Below are 23,961 nucleotides of genomic sequence, written 5' to 3' on the forward strand. Positions count from 1 at the left end.
TAGACAAACAGTTGCTGGACAGCTCTTGTTCTTGTTTTCAGGAGTATAATGGGGAAGATGGGGCCTGCTGCCCTGGGTTGGAATGTCTATTGGTAAAGTTTCCTTGTTTCTTCCTTGTTTCCTTCCTTCCTTCCTTCCTTCCTCTCTTTTGCTTCCTTTCTTCCTCTCTTTTGCTTCCTTCCCTCTTTCCTTCTTTTTCTTCCTCTACTCTTGTCTTCTTTCGTTCTCTTTCTTTCTTCTTTCTTTCTTTCTTTCTTTCTTTCTTTCTTTCTTTCTTTCTTTCTTTCTTTCTATTTCTCTCTCTTCTTTCTTTCTTTCTTTCTTTCTTTCTTTCTTTCTTTCTTTCTTTCCTTTCCTTCTTTCTCTTTCTGTGGTATCATAGATATGGATTAGTAAGCAAGGGGAATGAGTCCATGAGGTGATACTGGAATTGGGGACCCACTCAGGGTGGACTGGGGGCCAGGGAGGGTCAGAGACCTGGACTGACAGTGGAGGAGGGGGCTGGAATGCTTCCATGGGATGGAAAGGTAAGTGCAAGAGAGAAGAAAGTCGTTGTGAGGCCGGGAACATGGCTGGGTGGATCCACAAAGTATAAAGAACATTTAATTTTAAGTCAGATCAAGCAGGCTCTCCACCAATTAGTTGGGTGGCTTCAGGGCAGTGTCTTTATTTGTGTTTCCCTAGAAGCAGACCTTGGGTCAAAGATGTGAGTGCAAGTTGCTAATTTGGGGTGATTCTAGCTGATACTTGTAGGAGAATAGGGCAGTAAGGTAGGGAAGAGAAGGCAGAGAGAATAGAGTGAATTTTAAAGAAAGTTAGCACAGTAGGAACTGGATCTCAGTTCCACTGGGGAACTTTCAGAGTTCCAGAGTTATCTCACCAAATCCCATCAGCCATGGTTGAGGCTCCTACAGGGAAGAGGTCTGGTAATTCTAGCCTGCTGCACAGGAGGCCAGGGTAAACTCCTTCAGGCAGTTAGTTACAGGTGTTGGCAGGCAGCTGGAAGTCTGGCCAAAATGCAAGGAAATATTAAGAGACGAGAGGATATTACAAAGGCACAGCCAGTGTTGTTACAGGAAGTCAATTAACATTCTGGTTCTGTTTCCCCATTTTTAAAGTGAGAATCCTAATATTTGTTCTTGGATATGTTGAAATGGAAACGATGGCATGGGCTGCCATCCAGGATCCCAAACACCTTGCTCCTTGGAAGTGCTACTTGCCCTTTGGAAATGTTCACAGTGTGAGTTTGTGTATATATGTATAAAATAAGGTTGAGAAAAGAACCCCTTATGACTGGATGGAATCTCATCCTTTTGAGCCCAACTAGACTATATAGATTTGTAAGAATTCTCTTGCCTGGAGCAGGCAGTCTTATGGCCTAGAACCAACTTTGAACAAAAAAGTCTCTTTGAATCCATTTACCTAAGTCCGTCCTAAAATCTCAGCCCTCTGATTCTGACACTCTGGTGGCAGGAAAAAAGGAGTCTTTTGAGAATACATTAGATAAATGCAGTTTCAAAGTACCTAGTACAGTGTCTGCCATATAGTAGGTTTTCTCCAAAATGTCAACGTATCCTGTCTCTGTGCCTTCCTTCTCTCATTTTCCCTTGACATTGGGCATCTCATCCAGAAGGCCTACCTTTCCAGCTTCATACTGAAATGACCAGACAACCAGGCCCTATTCCTGTAAGAAGTAATAAGGTTGGACACCAATTAGGGATAAGCGCTTGCTTTAAGGACAGCTTATCAGAGGCCAGCTGGCAACTAGTTGAGAAAGTTTGGAGCAATAGCCTCTGCACAGAAGTGTGGACGGTCACTAACTAAATCCATTAATTCATCTCCCATCTGTTTGTAGACTGGAAAACATGGAAAGATTTGGCTCATTATTGGCAAAAAGAAAAAAAAAATAGCATCAACCTTAAAGAGAAGCAAAGTCCAAGAGAATAGCTGCATCAAGGCAATGGTGGAGGTGAGGGCATTGGCATGAGCTTCAGTCCCAGGAAGCAGCATCTACTCAAGAGCCCATTTCTTTCCAATCCATTGCCTACCAGTCCAAAGCCACTTGAGTTCTGGAGCAGCAATGCTGTGAGAGCAACAGTGACGCTGGCAGGAACACATTCCATTTGTCTTATTTGGTTAAGCATCTGCCAGCCCCAGATCAGATTTGCCTGTGTCAGCACCTTTGAGTGACACGCAAGCCCCTCTGGCTTGCTTCCCTGCATATTTGACAACTCAGCTTTACTCAAGGCTGCCTCCCCAAAGCCTGGCCCTGTCCTCTCAGGCCACAGCAGGCATCTCAGGCGTCAATGCTACTGTGGGTTATCTGGGCCCTGTCCTGGGAAGCAAGAGGTGTCTTAGGTACCAGATCATGCCAAGGCGATCCTGAGGCCATGTTGGAAGGGGGTTTCTTTTTGGGATTTCAGTCTGAGGAGGAATACAAAGGGATAATGTAAGATATAAACTCACAACAAAGGAGAAGGACAGAGAGGCAAGGGGCAGTAGAATGAGTTACGAGATGGAGGGATCAGAATGAACAGATCTCTATCAAAAGAGAGTGGTAATCAAAGTGCATATTCATAGGTCTTCTGTCTTCATGCATTAAATTTTATCAGCTTTATCTTAAATATATTATCTTAATATAAATTTTGAAGCTTTTTGAGGTTTCCAAAAGGAATTGTTTCTCCTGAAGACGACTCTACTTGATTCGAGATGTCACTGAAATGTCTACTAGAAGCACCCACGGCCCTGGCCATGGATTCTCCTTTTGGTCCCCCCCCCCCTTTCTTCACAAGGCCAGGTATGAATGGCATTGGTCTTCATCCCTTAGTTTGAGGCTGGGAGTCTTCAGTGTCCATACAACCTCACTCCCCAGAGCTGGTATAGAATAAGCTCCTAGTAGACGCAGGAGGATCACAGAGAGGTACCTGCCATCTGCAGCCCAGCTTCAGTAAATGCAAATGAGACACTGGCAAAGGTGAGTGGTGGTGCTGGGAGTCGTCCAACTTGCTCTGTTGCTTCCTTTAGGCAGCAGAGTCCAAGTCCCAGGAATCAACATATACCTCGGGAAATGCTTCTTCCACCACCCATTACCTACTAGTCCAAAGCTACTTGAGCCCTGGGAACAGCAATGTCAAGTGGGAGAGCAGGGTTGGTGTAGATATCCAGCCACAATTCTCTCATCCCCAGTCACTGATGGATTGGATTTTCTGTCTAACTTATTTATAGAGACACTGATATCATCAAGCAAGCAAGGATAATTCTCTGATAGACCTTCAGACATGGCATCATCGCCTCCCTGTCCTCACTACAACTCTGTAATCTGCTCCTTGGAAAGAACAAACACATCTTGGCATGCCTTGCTCAGAAATAATATCACAGCTTATTGATTCCACCGACTCCCTCACAAGAGAAAACTGTGCACAACATGGGGAAGGAGGTCTCAGGCTCCACACTGGGTCTTCTTGGGGTCTTCCATCACTGAAGGTCACTGGTAACTAGTCTATAGCCAGTATGGTAACTGGAAGTGGATAGATTTGAGCAGGATACAACTGTGAACACCAAAGACAAGACCTGCACTTCTAGACCAGTTCTCAGTCCAATGAGAAAACCCTCTTGCCTCACCTGTGACTCATGATCCATCCACTGAGATTCCTGGGGTCACAGCATCCTGAGCGAGGAGGGGCGTATTGATACTAAAGGGTAGGGAGGGTCAGTTTGCCTGTCCGACCCCTGCCAGGGCTCCAGTCCCCTTTAGTTAAAGGAAAGTTCCTGGACCAAGGCTGTAGGGAGAGGGTGAGTGGCAAGAGTAGGTTTTGGATGAATATACATGCTGCTTTACTTGTAATTGTCAGCTGCTATCAAACTAGTACTTTTCTACTAAATCAACCTCACTCACTGGAATAGGCTCTCTAACGGAACAACCTGGTGGGAGCTGACTCAGCCTCCCATCTGTAAAACAGAGAATGATGCTTACTTACCTAATGGAGTTGTGAAAAATAAATGAAATAAATACATAATGCCTGATATGCAGGATATATTCATAAAATGTGGCTTTTAACCACGACTTCCATATTTCTGTTGAGAGCATCACCTTTCTGCAGTAACCCTGGGGGCCTTGCATTAATTTCAAAGTCTATCCACTTTCAACTATCAACATAGAACTCACACATTTTTTTCATACCTAGACTACTGTCGCTGTCTGGCAGCAGAATTAATTAAGCTAGGCATTTATTTGAGAAGTATTTGTTGAGCATCTAATACGTGTACTGTTTAACGCCTTGGGGCGAACAACTCCGAGAAGGGTCCTGCTCTCGTGGTGCTTATGATCTCATGGGTGGAGGTAGATAACGAACAAATAAACAAAAGAATAAGCAAGAAAAATCTCAATGGTGGTTAAGTGTGAAACAAAGACTAAAGCAGAGTGATGTGATAGAGCGTGAGTAGTGGGGGTGGGAAATGGAGAGATTGTATGAAATAGACAGCTAGGGAAGATCTATCTGGGGAGAAGCTACTGGAGCAGAGATCTGAATGACAAACATTACAGGCAAGGGCAGTGAGCACAAAGGGTCCTCGCGTGGGGATGAGCCTGGCCACGTGGAAGGACAGATGATAGGGCCCATGTGGTTGTCACATGAGCAATAAGGGCACAAGGACACAAAATGAAATCAAAGAGAAGGGTGGGACCATATTTTGTAGGAAAATCAGACAGTGAAGATCATAGGAAGGATGCTGGGTCTCATCAGAAGCATAAGATTAGCCCCTGGAGATTTCAGAAAGGGCAATAACATGATGTGACTGGTGTTTTATAAAGCTCACTCTCCCGGGCAAGTGGAGAATGGACTGGGGGCCTGGTAGGAGTGGAAGTAGAGTAGCCTGGAGAGAGACTGGTGGCTGGTACCACTGGAGACAGAGCAAACCGGAAGATACAGATTACGGTTTTAAGAAAATTCCACACTAATTTTCCTGAGGTCATTTTTTAATTCCCAAAACTTCCCTGCCAGCACATAGAGTTCCCACTGGATCAAATTTAACTAACTTTGGTTTCAAGTCCTCTACGATCCTTCTCTGGCCTCTTTTCACCAATTGTTGACTTCTCTGAATTCCCACAGTACCTCTGTGGGTGCAGTTAACAGCAAGTAAGCAATACCATAGTCTGCCATTCTGTGTGGCACTGAAGGCATGTTCGTCTTCTCTTCCAAGATAGACAATCCCTTCAGAAAAGGGTCTGTGCTGGCACTTTCCTCCACATCTTGTCACACCGAGCTCAGCTCCAAGCAGAGGGCATGTACTGAAATTGCTTATTGATTGATTAAAAACATACATGAGTAGCATTCATCTCCTCCGTATTTCTTTTGTATGAGGAAGGGTGATTATCTGTCAATATTCATTGCACCATTGAGCCAATATGCAGTGCATTAATCATCTCTGAGATAACCAGATGAGGCTTTCTTGTAATCTTTCTATTTTGCTGAGATAATTTCACTTGCTTTGGAGTTTATGAGGCCATAAGTGGCTCCCATCTGTTGATGAACATATTTCTAAGAGTCATTTAGTATCAAGTATGGAATACTTGAGGGGAAGTTAAATTGTAACTTTTATATTAAGTGTCATCTTAGTAACAGAATCAAAATTGGAAGCATGTGTTCAATTTTGGTCTTTCATTTTCAAAGCTTTAGGTCAGGCAAAGAATTAATTTCATTTGTTTACAAAGTAGATTATGCCTAATAAAATCTATTTTGTTTATGGTCACATTTTAGTCAATCCATTGCCTTAGAAAATGAGAGAAATCTGATTGGCTAATCATTCAACATAGTAAATTACATTATTCCACATCCACAGAACATTGGCCTAATTTAATTATTCAGTAATAGCATGATGAAAATACTCCCCTTTAATACATTTTGAGCAAGGCGCATATCTGTGATGAAACAGTGAAGAATCATGTTTATTTCTTCTTTGTTTGATGCCTGACCACAGAATGTAACATAACACTTCTGTGGATAATAACTTTTTCCACATTAAAGATAATAAACACAAGGTAGCTTTCACTAGGATCCTTACTGGTACTCTGAATTTTCACTAGTTGTTTGTATATTTTACAAGAACAGAAATTGGTTCTCTGGTAAGTGCTACTTTACAAAGTAAAGTTGAAATGAAATTGGTTTCAATTTATGCATAACAAAATAAATAAGTGGGATCACTTTCTCTCCCTACTAAGAGGTAGAAAAACTCTTCAGGACACTTTCTTTTATTCCTGAGATTCTGACAAAGACCAAGGAACATTTCCTCAACAAAGTGCAGTTAACATACAAAAGTTTACACAAAATAAAAAGGAAATCTCTTGATGGATATGCAGGGGATCTGCCCCAAGGGGTATAAATCATGTATATAACATGGATATTGCAAAGTTGGTCCAGTATTAATGACCACTTCTTGTTATTTTTTTCTTTTTTGGGCTTTTAGAAATATGTATTGTGGTCAAATGATGGAAATCGTGAAATTCAAGCTGATAACAATAAAACAGTATTTAAAGTTTTAAAATACAAAGGAAATAGCTTTTTTAGAATCATTATATAGAGTATATCCGAATTGAGCAATGGAAAGTATATGTTACAAAAATATTTCTGATCCCTTGATCACTACTTCTTAAAACACAATTTTTTATGTCAACCAGACACTTTTACCCAAAATGATGACCCCTCAAGGGCCTCCTTCCCACAGTTTCAGCAGACATCAAGTTTTCATTTGATTCCTTACTCAGTTCCTTATCATGAGGAGAAAGAGTAATATGGGTAAAATAGTTTAAAGGTAGACAACAAAACAAGACCAAGCCAAACCCTGTGGCTTTGAGTATATATTAAAATATGATGACAAATTGGCTCTGTGGCTCATTTTGATCAAAGCTTTAATCCTAGAAGTGAAACAGAGACGTTCCATTCGGAGGTGGTGTTTGAGTTAGGGAATGCTGCTCACTGTAATCCTGGTGCCTAGAACTTGGCTGCTGATGCTTGTTGCTCTGTGCAGAGAGAATAATCCCAAATGAGGATGCTAACCATTTTGCTCATGAAATCTGCTAAGCTGAAAAATTCCCATTACCCAAGTTATTCATCTTTAGCTCCAACTGCTAGCAAGGAGGGAGGGATATGATTAGAAAAAACTCAAAAGAGGGGAAGAAAAAGAAGAGAAACAGATTGATGAGAATATCATTTGTGGAATATGAATTTCACTGGCTTATTGGGTGATAACATCTTAGGTGGCATGATTCGCTTACACTGGAGAGCAAATTAGCTATTTTTGTTCTTTTTAAGAGATGCTACATTTTTGGCATAGAGTTATAATATCCCACGTTTTCTCACATGAGTGTATATACAATGGCACAGTTATAGCTAAGAAGGAAGAACTTATAAAAGAGTTTTCAGAAGTAAGCTACTTTTCTGGAAAATAAAGGAACAAGAGAACATTTTATAGTTGGTGAGAATAAAGGTTTCTACTTCCATTCTTGTTTTATATTCATGGTGTTTCTGTCTGGGCTCTGCTGAGGAAAATTGCCAGTGGGCAGCAGATTATCCCAATGTATACTTTTTTTCCCCTTAGTTTTTAATCTCTTTTCAGGTGACAAAATAGTTTTTCTCTTAGAACAGATTCATTTGATTTTTCACTTATTTAATTTAAAAAGTAATTTAATGCTTAACAGGAACCCCAGAGTAGTATATGCTCATCTTGATTGTTAGAATGCTTCAGGGAAAAAATAAACTTTACCACATTGTAAATATCTGTATTCTAGGATCTCATAAACAGTTGCTTCAGCAATAGTGTTAAAACTGGGGTGCTGATTAGGGTGGTCATGAGTGGAATCACTTAGTTAATAGAAAAACTTCCAGAGCAAGTAGCTGTAGAGACCAAAAGCAAAGAGAAAGGAATTCAGAATGATATATACCTGGATTCTGATTCCAACTTTGCCACTCACCAACTGTGTGCCTTTAAGTAAAGGTATTTAAAGCAATACACAATGATGGCTGGTGCTTATAGAGTTGTATTACTTCAATCTTGGTGTGTGATTTTGGGCAAGCTGCTTAACAAACCATGAATCTGTTGATTTGTACCTACCTCACAAGATTACTGCTGTGAGGCTTAAATGAGATAATTTTATGTAAATTTAGCCTAGTACCTACACACAGAGGGCTCGGTAAGCACCTAATAATAATGTTAGCTGTTATTGTCAATAATCTAGTGCTAAGCATTGCAGAACTTGAAAAATTACTAAATCTTTCAAGCTTGAGTTCCCACCTGTATAAAAAGGAGGTTAAAATATGTACCCTCATAGGGTTGTTGTGACAAGTAAATGAGAGGGAGCATTGAGTGGCTGGTATGATCACTGGTCGCAATTATTCAGAAGCATTTTAAGTACTTGACTGAGAACTATCTGCATATTTGATTGCTAATGGATCATGTAGTGTTGCTAATAAACAATTCTCTTAATCTCAATCATTATTTGCTTCTTAGTGTTGATGCTTTTAAAGTACCTGAGGGCCATTTTCTCATCCTCCCTCTGTCTTAATGGTATATTTCCATAGATCGCTGTCTGTTGGTTTCCTCAGACACTCTTACACAATATTTTAATTTCCTTTGCTTACAATTAAAGAAGTGAGCCCCAGCCTTTTGACATTTACACCTAAGTATTTTCTAGATAGGAAACCATCTGACCTTTAATAAAGATAATCTCTTATAAATCTTTCTTTGTTAACCACGATGCATGCTACTATCACTTTTGGATCCTTTCAGTCTTGCTTTCAAGGATTCTTTTAAAAAGACTCGTAAATTGGATAGCATTTCTAAATACAACATCCAGTTCTGGAAGGTAATCTGAAAGGAGAATTAGGGGGATGGGATCTTTACAAGTTCCATTAGGGCTAAACTTGCAGTGAGAAACTCTCTTTAGGTCAAAGTTGTTCCTTGAACGCACGGCCTTTTTGGTAAGAATAGTGCAAGGTGGTAATATAATCCCACTTTAAATTTAGAAGTTGTAAAGTTCATGCTACACTGAAAAGGTATCAGTGAATGGCACTGCCATCCTTACATTCAAGAAAAAAGTCAGGTGCTCATGTCTTGACCCAAGCAAGCCACTTAACATTCTACAGGCTGTTATGGAATGTGGACACAAAGATGAAATAGAGGTGTGGGTCTCTCTGCCCTTCAATTCTTCCAACTCTCTGACAGTGTGACCATTATTCATAGAGACCATGGGCACTCATAGTTTATCCTTTCTGTTTTTGCTGAGATTCCTTACTGGAGAGGGCAAAGGACAACACTTGGTTCCTGCCATGTAAGAATCGATAACCAAACAGTTTAGAGCCGTAGAGTATAGGGAGTAGACTGCCCACATTTAGCAGTCCCTTTGGCTACCAGGTTAATATTTGGTGACTGAAAAAAATGTACATTTGACCAGCAACTGGTCAGGTGATTATGGTGTGCAAGGTCTAACAATAGACATTGAAATGATCCAAACATGATTTTGTCTCTTTAGGATGAGACTAGCCAGTTACAAAATCATATACGGACAAATAATTGGAATGTAGAATAGAAAATGCAAGGATCTGTAGCAAAAGGGCTGAAAAAAATATGAGAGCATAGAAGAGAGATTAAATGTTCTTAGATAAATTATGTTGAAGGAAAGCTTCATGGAGGAGGTGGTATTTAAGTTAGGTCCTGGAATATGAGTAAATTTTGCATGTGCAGGAAAAGAGGTTAGTGTGTTGGTGGAACAGTTTTATATAACATATAATAGTTTTACATAAAGGAGCAGAATGGGAAATAAATCTAGGGAGGTGGGGAGCATGCAATCCAAAGGATTATGGGGTCACAGGGCCTTGGATTTCATACTCCAAGGCTAGCGTTTTATCCTATAGGCAATATACAAGTGGGTTCAATCTTGGCTTTTTGTGAGAATCACATATTGGGTTTTAAAGTTGCAGGTTTCTGAGCAGAATCGTTCCCAACATTTGTGGGGCCCAGAGCAAGAGTATGAATGGAGGCCCACATACTGTGTCTAAATATTTAGAAATTTCAAGGTAAGCAATATCCAATATATGGCCCCTCCTTTCCACCTGGGGTCTACAGCCTATCTGAGGGATTGCTCGGGGTCTGGAAGCTATAGGAGCCCCACTCTCCCTGGAGTCCATTAAAGACCTGAGTGGTTTGTGGACTTCCAGGAGGAAGACAGAGCAGAAGCTGTAGTCAGGCCAGAGACTGGATCTGTTGCCATGAAGGAGGTGGATGATTCAGGCTCTTCAGATTCTTTGGCAGGGGGTACAGGAGGGGCAGGGGAGGGAGGTGGGCGGTGGAGAGCATAGTTCACTTACCTCACACCTCGCTTTTCTGACCTCGGGATTGCCAGGCAGTTCTAAGTACCACCTGAAACTGTACCCACCCCCCCCAAAGCAGAGGGAAGGGAAGAAGTACACTGACCTGAGGAACACTGTCTGCCTCCACATCCGCCTACTTCAGAGGATGTAGGGTGGTTACCTGGAAGCTGTAGCAGTTCCTTCTATGGTTTCAAGGGGCGCAGGCTGATTTTTTTAATCTCTCAGCCCAATCCTATCCCACTTGATGAGAGGGCCCAATTCAGCTGATCTGTCCTGCTCCCATATTTTATGTGTGCGCCACTATCAAACTTTAAAGCATGAAACTCAAAAGAAAAAAATGTCTTTGCATTTCTGCATTGGTGATGTCGGGGACTATCTAAAGCATATGACCCCTTTTGGCCTGGTCTAAGTGTTGTGCTAGGTCAGAACCCAACTACTGACCAAGCATTTCTTGGCTTGGGGTAGGAGTGGCAGTCTCTGGGTTTGTGCTCACAAAGTTCCATGTGTGAGTATAAAGCACAGGTGGGGTCATAATCACTGCTAAACATGGGGAAGCTGTTTCTGTTTGATTTTTGTTTTGCAGCAGAGGAGGGATACAGATGGTTGGTATTTTAGAAAGCAAAGAGGAGCAGAATGGAAGATTGTGGCTGGAAGCAGGAGAGCCTCACAGAGCAAACAAGATGAGGGCCCAGAGGAAGCAGGGCCCGTGGGCTGGGCATGGGAGGAGCTGGATGGAGGGGTGATAGGAGATTACATCAGAAGTGCTTAGTGGTCAGGGGGAGAGATGGTATTAAAGGATCAGAGGTCCCTAGCTTTTTATGGTTGAATTGTGCCCCCAAACAGGTATGTCCAAGTCCTAACTCTTGATACCTGTCAGTGTGACCTTATTTGGAAAGAGGGTATTTGCAGATGTCATGAAGTTAAGATGAGATGGTTAGGATGGGCCCTAGTTCCACCTGGCTGATGTCCTTACAAGAAGAGAAATGACGGGGCACCTGGTGGCTCGGTTGGTTAAGCATCTAACTCTTAGTTTTGGCTCAGGTCATGATCTTGAGGTCGTGAAATCCACCCCCAAGTCTGGCTCTGTTCTCAGTGGGGAGTCAGCTTGAAGATTCTCTCCCTCTGCCCCTCTCCAACTTGCTCTCTCTCAGATAAATAAGATAAATCCCTGGGCAGCGGTTTGGCGCCTGCCTTTGGCCCAGGGCGCGATCCTGGAGACCCGGGATCAAATCCCACATCGGGCTCCCGGTGCATGGAGCCTGCTTCTCCCTCTGCCTGTGTCTCTGCCTCTCTCTCTCTCTCTCTCTCTGTGATTATCATAAATAAATAAAAATTAAAAAAAAAATTTTTAAAAGATAAATCCTTTTCCTTAAGATTTTATTTATTTGAGAGAGAAAGAGCGCACACAAGCAGGGGGAGCAGAAGAGGGAGAAGCAGACTCCCTACTGAGCAGTTAGTCCAACATAGGGCTGGATCCCAGGACCCCGGGATCATCACAAGAGCTGAAGGCAGATGCTTAACCGAATAAGCCACCCAGCACTCCAAATAAAGTAAATCTTAAAAAAAAAGGAGAGACATGTAGGGAGGATGCCACTAGCCAACAGTCAGGAATGGAAGCTGTAAGTAAGCAATGCCAAGGACCTCTGGCTGCCACCAGCAATCAGGATGAGGCACAGAGGGATCCTTTCCTGCAGGTCTTGGAGGGGAGCATGGCTCTGTTGATCATTGGATTTTGGGCTTCTAGCCTTCAGAACTGAGACAATTTCTGTTGTTTGAACGTACCTAGTCTGTGGTGGTTTGTTACCAAGCCCTAGGAACAAACGCACAGCTTTGATAGCACATCCACAGTGCTGGCTCTCTCTGAACTGGGCATTCAGTGAAGGCAAGCCTTTGTCCCAGCCAGTGCCTGAGCAAGAATGTTCTCCCCTACATGCACACCCTCTGCACAAGAGATGGAGCCCCTCTTTGTCACCTAGTCTTGTAGAAACAAAGTATTAATTCACGATGGGTTTCAATCATCTACAAAAAGGCATCCATGGAAGGTACTAATTTACTACAGGTTTCACCTGCCTACTATAGAAGAAGGCAGTTTCCAAGGTGAAGTTAAAAGGTTTTATGTACAGTATTCCCATTCTGTACTGACCATTCTCTCCCTCGGTTTCGAAGGTATTTTGGGGTAGCATTTTAAGGTATTATCCTTAATCTCCCATCGTAAAAATTATTCAGAAAACCTACAGGAGATTTCATCTCTAGAAGGAACATTTTTCAGAGAGGAAATTGTTGCAGCACTGAACTGCCAAAGAGACAGCTGAAAAAATGGGTCATGCTTTCATCCCATTCTGGGACATAAGCTGCCAAGCGGTTCACTGCTCATTTTTGTCCTCTTCTCGTAAACAAGCTGCGTTAACAAGTTACTTTAAAAAAGCATACTAATTTCCCCAGTGAATTACACAGGAAAGAATCCAGCATTCCCTCCAGAGAACTCAAATAGTTGTTTGTTCTCAGAGCTCAGGTGTGGTAAAATTGCCGTCCGGCTAAAAATGCATGCTGGCTATTGGCCAGGAGGCTGGAGCTTTCCATCCACTCCAGCCCCGATTTCTCACATTGGTGTGCAACTCGTAGCTTGCTTAATGGGGGAAAAAAAAAAGGACTCGATTTTCAATTTCAATTTAATTACACAATCTATAGTGCCTAGTGGGAAGGATTTAGGGGCAAAGATTAATGCTCAACAGTGCTCTATTTTACATTCTTTTCTGATAAGGAACGCTGTATTGATTATCCAAAGTGAGTTTTCAAATTTGTTTTTTAAAAGTCAAATTTTGGCAGGCTGATTTAAAGAAGGGATGTTACTCCATGTCTTGGTTCTTTTCCCAAATTAGATAAATTAGAAGTATAAGGTACCTTTTTGGATTGTATTGTCAGTGCATTCTTCAGAGTGGAGAGCTCTTTTCCACTTGGGAGAAGAATCGAAATTCTATTGTAAAATTAGAAATACCAGCTGCAGATACTGATTGAACAATGACTGTCCTGAGAATGACTGTATAACAAATATATTTAAGATTCTTCCTTATGTAATGAATATACTTAAGAACCTTCCTTATTATGTTAAAGTCTAAAGAATTTCACTCTTTTATTGGGACTGGAAACCATTATGATTTCATCTGGCAACAAATCAATGTTTCAGATTACAAGTAAATATTTGGTGTTCTATTTTGGTGTCCACATACTCTGTTAGTTTAGCCAAATGTAAAAAGATGGAAAATAAAGGAAATGAAAGTTTGCCCATAAGAGGTGGCCTTAATATATGTCTTGGTCAATTGCTTTAACTTGTTAACTTAATAAAGTAAACAGGTCTCTTTATAAGAAAAAGTATTCCCTATGTGACTTAAATAAATAAAAATGGTAGCAATAAACTTTACCGGTTAACTGTTGCTCAGCCTTACCAAACCACTTGAGCACATACAAATAATTGAAAACATGGTGATCAAGAAATGAAGCTCGAAAAGCAAATAAACTATGTGAAACAGCTAACTGATTCTGTCATTGCACAATGACAGCATTTTCAAGTATTAAGATGGCTGCTACTACGAGTCGACATTTCCAATTATATGCAAAAGCAAAATGGTACCTGACTGGCATTAAATTTTGCCAACTGAACTGGCGGTGTCATACATTAGCCGAATGAGCTAACTATTTTTAGAGCTTGATGAGTAACAGGGCATCTGGCACAGATTAGGGAAAGCTAGAACTTAATTTGGGTGGAATGACAAGACTAGAATTGGAACTTACTTGGGAGGGCATTAGAAGACTTTGGAAAATGTATCCTTGACTGGTTTAAAAGTAGACTTACCACTCTTCTCCTTGGCAAGGGTGAGTTATAATTTAGGTCAGGGGAGAATGAAAAAAAAAGTCATAGAGGTGCGTGTTTGTGGGTGGAGTATGAGAATGATGCTGTCTGTTTTCCCTGAGTCTAGTGACAGAGGCAGCCTTGGGAATGACAGCCTCTCTGGTCTATGGAAGGAGGAGGTGGACTAGGGTAAGACAGGGTTTGGTGAAGGCATCTCTTGGTTTCATGGAAATTCCCTTGCTACATGGAATGACTCCATGTACCAGCAAATAAAAAGAAGTCTGTAACAAGATTGGGTACGAAAATAGTGAAGCAGACAGGAAGATGTTATCTAATTCTGCATAGAAATTAAATACCAGAATGGAAAGCCAACTTGTATGTTTCTACTGCTGGGGGGTTCCACTCTAAACTGTTTGGGAGGGAATGACTTTCAGCTGGGCAAATTAAAACTTGGGAAAGGAGAATCACTTTAGTTAAAGGAAAAATAGATAAAATTATCTATTTGTAGCCAATGCAGAAGTCATGATACGTTCAGAGGAATGCTCATCAATCAGAACTGGCAGTCTTACTTCTCCACTGTTTCCTTCAGTGGGTGTGTGGAAGGAAGGGATGAGATGGGGAGACAAAGCACATGGTCATCCATGGATGACCAATTTATTTGTTCTCAGAACCAACAGCATGTATATTGCTCATACCTAATAATTAGTGAAACCTTTTTTTCCCCATATTTACAAAGGCTTGACAATTAACATCTAGAGCATAATTGTACATCACAATTTATGAGAAGTGAGGAAATACCTGGTCGGTGATTTGTTCTTGGATTTTTTCTCTAGTCACTGAAAGAGAAAGCAAAAATAAATGTGACATTAAAGTGTGAAAATGAATAAAATGCAGTACTGATCCCACTCTGTTCTCACTCAAAATTCCAAAGCAGTCATGGGCTCTCTGTGCATACACTTGTATTGCGATATGGACCTTTACAATCACTCCAATAAGAAGAAGAAACAGCCAAATTCTAAATAAATCACATTAGGCAAAGATGATAGAGAATGAAGTAGAAATCCGGTAAGGGTGATACCAGAAGAACCCATGAATCTTTGGCAGAGAAATGAAGAGAAGACCAAATAAAAACTTGAACAACAGCCAGTTAAAAGTTTCCAAACAATGACAACCTGTTCAAGTACAATACCAACACGGAGTTCATGGAACCCTGAGGACTAGACAAAGAGCTCTACCGTGGCAGGTGGCAGAAATGCTACTTTAAAAAGCTTTTTTCTTACTCATGTAGATAATAAAGACATTATTATACTTTGTTGTTATGGTGCTGCAGAGATTAAAGTGAAAACCAACAGTTTTATAAAAGGTGTCTTGGTCAGGACAAAAAAAAAAAAACAGAGTAATGTATGAAAGGTAATGGGGATATAAGGAATAAAGACACTAAAATAATAAAGCTTTGTAGTGAAACATCCTGAAAGTGATTAATGTTGTATGTATCTTAAATAGAAGGAACAAAAATCCTTGTTAATAATAAATGATCAACAAACCAACAAATGAGAAAGAGGGGAAAAGAAGAAATTTTGTGGCACTACAGTTATTATGTGCTTGTGAACATCTTGATATGATATATACTTAATTAAATGTGTCTTTTAAATTTTAAATAAGATAATTGTGCAGTCACTGGCATTTTTAGGAAATAATACAGACAGATCCTGTGTACCCTTTACTCAGTTCTCCCCAGTGGTGACATCTGGAAGATTAAAAGAACAGTATCACAACCAGGATGCTAACATTGACCAGAATTTAGAGCATGTCCATCACCACAGGGATCCTTCATATTGTACTTTTAGAGTCACACCTATTTCCTCCCACCCCCCCCTCTTCTTAGCCTCAGGCAATCACTAATCTCTTCTCCATTTCTATCATTTTACCATTTCAAGAATGTTATGTAAATGGAATCCTCCATTTTATAACCTCTGAGATAGGTTTTTCTCATTTTCCAGAGATTCATCCATGCTGCTCCGTGTATTCTTGGGCATTTATTGCTTTTCATGGCTGACTAGTATTCCATGGTATGGATGTACCAAGGTGTGTTTAACCATTTGCCCACTGAAGGGCAGCTGGGTAGTTTCTAGATATTATGAATAAACTTCCGCCAACATTTACATAAATGGAGATACCTGGGTGACCCAGTGATTGAGCATCTGCCTTTGGCTCAGGTTGTGATCCTGGGGTCCTAGGATCGAGTCCTGCATCAGGCTCCCTACAGGGAGTCCGCTTCTCCCTCTGCCTATGTCTCTGCCTCCTTCTCTGTATCTCTCATAAATAAATAAATAAAATCTTTAAAAAAAATTTGCACAAAGCCTTTCTTTTTTTTTTTTTTTTGTGAGTGCAAGTCTTTATTCCTTTGGGATAATTGTCCAAAAGTGCAATTCCTGGGTTGTATGGTAGTTGCAGGTTTAGTTGTTTAACAAACTGCCAAGCTGCTTTTTTTTTTTTTTAAGACAGGTAATGAATACCTGATATTTACCAATCGATCGATCAACCCATTTTATTAAGTATTCAGTACCAGGCAAGGTGTTATATGAAATACAGCAAAAGTATAAGGAGCATAAAAAATGGAATGACAGTGTTAAGAGTGGGCTATCGTGCCACTGTTACAAAATGCCTGGGGGCAATCTTGGAGTCTTCAGATAATAAGAACAAATTTCCTTCTTTTTTAAATAGTATTGCCCAATGAGCTTATACATTTTAAAATATTTTTTTTGTTGTTGTTGGATAATAAGTAGAATGTTTAAAGAAGAGGTAACATAATTTGTGGAAAAAGCTTGGCCTTTCGAATTAGACCACCAGTACTGCCTAGAAGAGGACAGAGAGCATCCAGCAGAAGGAAGAGCATGTGCAAAGCCATGTGACAAGGCATAGAAAAGAAGCCATCATGGTCAGAGTGAAGAAATAAGGGTGGGGTTGTGTGGTGTAATATGGTGTGACGTAGACCACTTCTGGGAGACGTGTGATCATTACAAGAGTAGTGGGAAGTCAGTTATTAAGGAAATTTAGGCCTGGGTGGGGGTAGGAACATTGGAACGGTGTGGTCAAATGTGCATTTTTAAAAGAGCACTCAATGCTTGTTGCTAACTGCAGAATAGGCTGGAGGGGATCCTGGGGTGACGGCAGCACTACAAAACCATAGTTTTTTTTCCCTTAGGAACCAAGGCAAATCTGAAGGAATTCAAGAGAAAAATGAGAGCCCACACAATCAAATCATCATCATCTAATAATGTAGGAGCCCACTGGACTCTAGCAAATGCAGCAGACAACAACCTGGTATCTAGTTACAGCCCTGCCATTTACTGGATGTTTGATTTGGGGCCAGGTAACTAATGCCCTGGCTGTCTGGCCATCTATAACAAAGAGTTCATAATATCTACCCTTCTCCTGATCTGTGAGGATTAGAATGAAGTATGTATGCATCTTGCAGGCAAAGGATAAGCAAAGGGCATTCCAAGGAATTGTGACAGGAAGAACAGTCTCAGAAGCAAGAAGAGGGTGTATTTTGGATAAATCTTGAGATTTTCTGAGTGGCTTATAGAGTGGAAGCATATACCAGAGCAAGTGTGAAATGCGGGGTGTGGGAAGAGAACAGCGTTGGCCCATTGTTGGCTTGAGGTGAGGCTGAGAAGAGCTTTTCAGGCTGTGGGAGGCCAGTGGAGGTTTGTCAGCAGCAGGGTGAGGCAACCAAAGCCATGCTTGAGAAAGATGACTTTGGTGATGATGGTGTGGAGAATGGGGTGACGGTGAGCGGGCAATAGGTGGCAGAGAGAGCAATAAGCATCTGCAGTGCTCAGGCAGGAGTGGTGAAGGTCTCAGCCCAAAAGGGAAAACAGAGATGGAGGGATGCCTGGAGCTGGTGGCCTTTCTGAGGCAGGTTCTGGAGACTGACTGAATGTGGCAAATACAGGAGCAGGGAGCAAGGGCGACCTCGACATGTTCAGCTAGGGGAACTTGTGGAGAGTGGTGTTACCAAATGCACAGTGGAAAAAGGAACAGAATTTAAAGAGAAGCTATTAAGTGAGCTCTATGGGTTTGTCCCCATAATTAAAATGAAGATATCTGTAGGTTATGAAAACTGCCATGGCAATTATGGTAAATAGAATAATGAACCGTCCCCAAATGTCCACATCTTATCTCTGAAACCTGTGAACGTGGTACCTTACATAGCAAAGGGACTTTGCAGGTGTGATTAAGTTAAGGGTCTCGAGATGGGGAGATTATCCAGGATTACTTGGATGCACCCTATGTCATCACAAGGATCCTTACAAGACAGAGGTAGGAGAATCAGAGGCAGGGGAAAGAGGGTGTGACCATGGAAGCAAGGGTCAGAGTGATACAGTGGCTGGAAGAGGCCATGAGCCAGGAAGGTGGGCAGTCTCTAGATTTGGGAAAGAGAAAGAAGTGGCTTCTCCCTCAAGCCTCCTGAAAGTTTGCAGTCTAGCCATACCTTCATCCTAGTCTAGTGAAACATCATTTTGAATGTCTGACCTTCCGAACTATAAGAGTGATACACTTGTGAGAACCCCGGCTACAGGGAGGATCCCAAGACACAAACCTGGGCCATGTCTTGAGATGACAAGACAGGTTGGATACAGGTTTCCTTGGCAAAGGGTCAGAGTGAGTCCAGGATTTGTGTCATCTGTCCAAATGAGGGAGAGGCAGGTGACCGCTGGTGGTTAAAAGTGGCAGGAAACATATCCATGTTTTGGGTGGACTTAGATACCAGGTCAGTACAGCTCAGACAACAAGGTAGGTGCTGTGCTGGGGGACTGAGAAGGTAACCCAAGGGCTGATTCTGAAGGTAACAGGGCAGGCTTGTAGTTACTGAGGTCACTCAGTTGCTTGAGAATCACAGCGACTCAGAAACCAGCCAGACCATTTCTGTGAGTTACAGTTATTTAAATGTAAGAAAAATCATCTCCTCCTTTGAGCTATTAAAACTCTAATGAATTGAAATATATAATTATACAATTATTTTGTGGCCCTAGTGGTTATGATTGCGGCTACTGATAACTTTTTTCCTCCTGCTTACGGATAGTCTTAGGCTGGTGGAGATGTAAATGTTCCCTGGCAGATGCAAGAAAAAAGGAGGGAATCCCACTTAAGGAAAACCTAAGTCATTCCCAAGTTTATTCAAATCATATTTGAAAAAGAGGAATGGAATTTAGGGGATAAATTGTAACTGCATAAGCCTTTGCTAATAAAAGATTAAGAAGTATGTGGTTTAGCATCTTTTAATTATTTTTTCTAGCATCTTGAATATACAATGTTTGAAATCTCTGGTTGGATCAACATTATTTTGCTCAGAGGTTTGTGGACTTTGCATACTGATTCTTTCCTGTTTCCAAGTACATTTGCTTTTAGGCTATTTTTATTCACTTTAAAGGAATTTTAATAACTTTCTGTTGACAGCATGGACAGCTGGTCTTGAGAATTAAAGAAAATTCACTTGCTGACTGAGGAAGGAAGTGACATCAATGAGCTTCTAAAGTCAGCCCAGAGGGGGAAATTGGTTTGTGAGAGAGTGGCCTTTCATTGCACTGTATTTATTGAGCGATGCCTTGAGATGCAAATTGCTGTATCAATCAAACCTATGGTGCCTACCTCCAACCAACTTAGTGCAAACTGAAGGAACAATGCCCTGAAACTAGTGAGAGGAAAAAGGATGAGGGGTGCGGGAACCTACAGGCTAAGTGAATTAAGGGAGCTCATGATCCCCTCTCTCTGGGCTGATACTTCCTTTCCTGTCAAGCCTCAGTTTCTTTGTCTAGAAAATGAGTTTGGTGTAATCTGTTGGTTGAAGTCAGTTTCTGTGACAGATGGCTACTAAGACCATGTACCAATATATATAGTGTAGACATGTTATCTCTCTACTTTGTCCCAAAGAGTGCTATCAATTGCTTTATATCCCCCACTGAGAGCTATCTGGAAAGAGGGATCCTGAGGTAGTCATATATAGCTACTACTGTGATCTCTCGATACTTTAAAAATCAGCATTCAATGTTTATAACTACTGAAGAAAAAGTCAGGCACCCACTGATGGGGACTTTAAATAACAATGACAATAGAAAGAACAAGTTAATTGTCATAATAATGAATGACTTAATTCTTCACCACCACCAGAGAATTTCCCCTTTGGAGCTACAGTAATCCTTTTTTCAAAGATATCTGTGGTGCAAAGGGATTGTGGGTGTAGTGTGGGTTGTGTCATGTAAGCATGCGTGTGAGGCTGGCAGGAAAGTACCTAGATACATTTTATGGTACCAGCTGAAAAATTAGATTGCTATTATTTATTTTTAGCTCACTTAGAAAGTGTTTGATGTGGCTATAGTCACAGTTCAGGAATAAATAATTTGAGTTTGAATTAACGATCTAGTATCAAAGGGAATTTAGTTCGGCCTAAGAGACAGATGCATTAACATTGGTTTCTCTTCCTTGTCTCGAAACATATTTGGGGTATTCAATTAAATTTTCAAATTTTATGAGTTAAATATGTAATTTGATCTATTCAAAAAATATTGGTTAAGTAAATAATGAGCTCTCAATAGCCAGTCTTCAGGCCATAGGATTTTCAGACTATCCCAAGCCTAGAGATGCTTTGACTCTAGCAAAATTCATTCATTTGATCCTACAGCAATATATATTAATGAGCATCTATTCTGGACAATATGCTCGGTGTGCTGGAGGCACAGAAGTAAAGTAGAGGAAACAAGATGAGCACACAAAAAGGCAACCACGTGAAAGCACAGAGCTGTAAGGCATTATTAGTAAATTGTATAAGGATTCAGATCAGAGTATTTAAATTTTGATATAGTAGCAATGGTGATGGATTCGCTTTCGGACTTTTCTGGGCTTTGCCACTATCAAGTTGTACAGTACTTAGCAAATAACTTTACTCTTCCAGTCTTTGTCTTTGGCACATAATGACAATGTTTCAAGTACAGATGGTTTCTAAGTTTGTTTCTAGTTACTTACGTTCTTTGGCTCTAAAAAGAATGAAGGAAATGGAACATTTCCATAGAATTGGCTCCCTAAAAAACGAGAAGAGGTCATGTTTGGTAGGGGAACCTGGGCATGCCTCATGGAGGAGACAGCATTTGATCTGGGTAGGACAGCACCAGAAGCAGGTTGGAGGAAAGGAATTTTACCCAGAAGGAAAAGCATGAGCAAAAGCACAGAACCAGGAAGTGCACGGGGCATGTACAGGGAGTAGTAAACCGTTGCCTTGACTTCAGTGGAGTCTGTAAATTAGGAGTAAGGGGCAAGGCAGAAATCTGCATAATAAACCAATGCCACAGAGGGCCCTAAATACTTAGGGAGAGATTTTGACATTTGTTTCATCAGGGAGCTCTAGAAGATTTTTGAGTCAGAAATTGTTCAAAACTGTTTAAAAATTAATCTAAGTGCTATGGCTTGAGAAAGGGGGTGGGGTAAGAATGAAGGTGAATGTGACACACTGGGTGAGTAGAGTGGACGTAAAAATTCAGATGGGGGGGCTGGGGCAGTGGGACAGCGGGAAGAAAGGAATTAAAGATTCCTTTAGAACTTTTTTGTTCTTGCTTTGTGTGTATTTTTTTATTTTCAATTTTTTTAAATCCAAGTATAATTAACAAATAGTATTATATTAATTTCTGATCTATAAGTACAATGATTCAACATTCTATACCTTACTCAGTGCTCAAAATTAACCAAGATCTTTAGCTTAAGTTACTTGGGAGAAGATGTGCTTCATGCAGAAGTGGAAACAAGGAAACAGAGCCAGTTTAAAGGAGAAAATTTGGTGAGTAATGGTGGAGGTGGGATCTTCAGCTCAGTTCGGTGCTGGTGAAGTTAAAATGCCAGTAAGACATCCTAGGGGAGGCGCAAGGTGAGCTCAGGAAAGAACTCCGTATCAGGCAAACTTCTGCGGAGAGCTGATGGGAAGCTTCAGGATGAGAGACTCATCTTACAGCAGAGGGAGGGAAATAAATACCAAATTACTTTGGGAAACAGTTGTATTTGTATTTGAGTGGTTTGATGTCTCCTCAGGTAATGGAATTCAATGTTTACCTCATCTGCAGCCAATATGAAGAGACACTGTCTCTAGGCTAAACTAAGCGAATACACAGATTTACTATCAGGCACCAGCAAGTTAGAAGTCTGGTTTCAGAGCCTATGTTCTCACTGGTCCTGGGTCCGAGTCAAAGGCTATGACTTCTGACACCAGTCCAATGTGTGTTTTTTCCTTAACACCAAATAATTAACTTAGTTCTTCATGAATGCTGCCTGGGTATCTCACAACTTTAACTCGGTTTTGACACCATCTACCTGAAAAGAGTGTCAGATCACATATATTAAGGGCTCAGCTCTACATTCTACCCCTTGCCCCCCACTTTAGATGCCAATTGTTAGTCTAGGTGGTCCTCTGTGCTTTTGACTGATCAGCTATAGATGGAAGGTGCCAATAACCCCCTTCTTGAGTTTAATTTGCTGGAGAGGCTCCCAGAACTAAGAAATATTATATATATATATATATTTTAATAATAAATTTATTTTTTATTGGTGTTCAATTTGCCAACATACAGAATAACACCCAGTGCTCATCCCGTCAAGTGCCCCGCTCAGTGCCCGTCATCCGTTCACTCCCACCCCCGGCCCTCCTCCCCTTCCCCCACCCCTAGTTCGTTTCCCAGAGTTAGGAGTCTCTATGTTCTGTCTCCCTTTCTGATATTTCCTACCCATTTCTTCTCCCTTCCCTTCTATTCCCTTTCAGTATTATTTATATTCCCCAAATAAATGAGAACATATAATGTTGGTCCTTTATATTTATTGGATTACTGGCTTATTGTAAAAGGGTATCACTTAGGAATAGCTCGATGGAAGACACACAGGGCACAGTACGTGGGAAGGGGGTTGGAGTTTGCACGCTTTCTGGCCACGCTACTCTCCCTGAATCTGCACTGTTCACCAACCCAGAATTTCTCTGAACTCTGTTCTTTTTTTTTTTTAAATGGAGACTGCACTGCATAGCTATAATTGATTAAATCACTGACCATTGGTGAGGTGCACTTAAAGAAAAATTTTTCTTTCAAATTCAAACAAGATTTTAAGCCAAACAAGATTTATTTTTTAAAGAGCAACACTAAACTGGAACACTGGTTAATTCTTACTGAACTTGCAGGGTACTGGAAACTTCAGACAGCATATATGGATCTTTTCTCAATTACCTCTTTTCCATACATCAACACTTGCTCACTTAAGGTTAGCACTAGCTGAAAGGATTGTTAATGTGCTATAATTGTTAGTCAATCTTGCAGCTCTTTGTACACGATGTAAACATACCTCTAGAGAGTTTGTTTGGATAGTGTAGGTTACTGTTTCTGTGGAGAGAAAAGGTGAAGGCTATGGTTTTTTTCAGTGGTGCCTCTGTATGATCTGGGGTCACGCTGTGGCATGTGGTGGGTCTGTGGTTCAGGCAACAGAAACCAGGTGTAAATGGGCAGCTTTTAGTTGGCTCCATGTGGCATCATTTTCCCAGTATCAACCTACAAGATATTGTCCTGTACAATATGAACCAGAAGGGATAGATGCATGATTTTTATATTTTTATTTCATTTCCCTAATATTTTGCATATATTTTGGCATTTGGGGAATTTTGCCATTTGTTTTTTGTTTGTTTTTTTACATTTCAGAGTTCCTAAGTATCTCCTCATCACCCCTTCT

The 23,961-nt window shown here is 40.9% G+C and overlaps 1 protein-coding gene across 2 annotated transcripts in view; it reads right to left on the reverse strand.

Moving 5' to 3' along the window:
• The window catches only part of CHST9 (carbohydrate sulfotransferase 9), a 236,207-nt gene that overhangs the window by 13,962 nt on the left and 198,284 nt on the right, over positions 1 to 23,961 (reverse strand). Inside the window, exons 4-5 of one of the 2 annotated variants that reach the window (XM_072732105.1) lie at positions 21,235 to 21,290; positions 15,007 to 15,044 (exon numbers count right to left, since the gene is read on the reverse strand). In XM_072732105.1, coding sequence (XP_072588206.1) covers positions 15,007 to 15,044; positions 21,235 to 21,290 — 94 coding nt within the window. The remainder of the gene's footprint in view (positions 1 to 15,006; positions 15,045 to 21,234; positions 21,291 to 23,961) is intronic. The other variant, XM_072732106.1, reaches the window with a different exon arrangement.

This window comes from Vulpes vulpes, chromosome 13, assembly GCF_048418805.1.
Source record: "Vulpes vulpes isolate BD-2025 chromosome 13, VulVul3, whole genome shotgun sequence".
In the NCBI taxonomy this organism is placed as follows: domain Eukaryota; kingdom Metazoa; phylum Chordata; class Mammalia; order Carnivora; family Canidae; genus Vulpes; species Vulpes vulpes.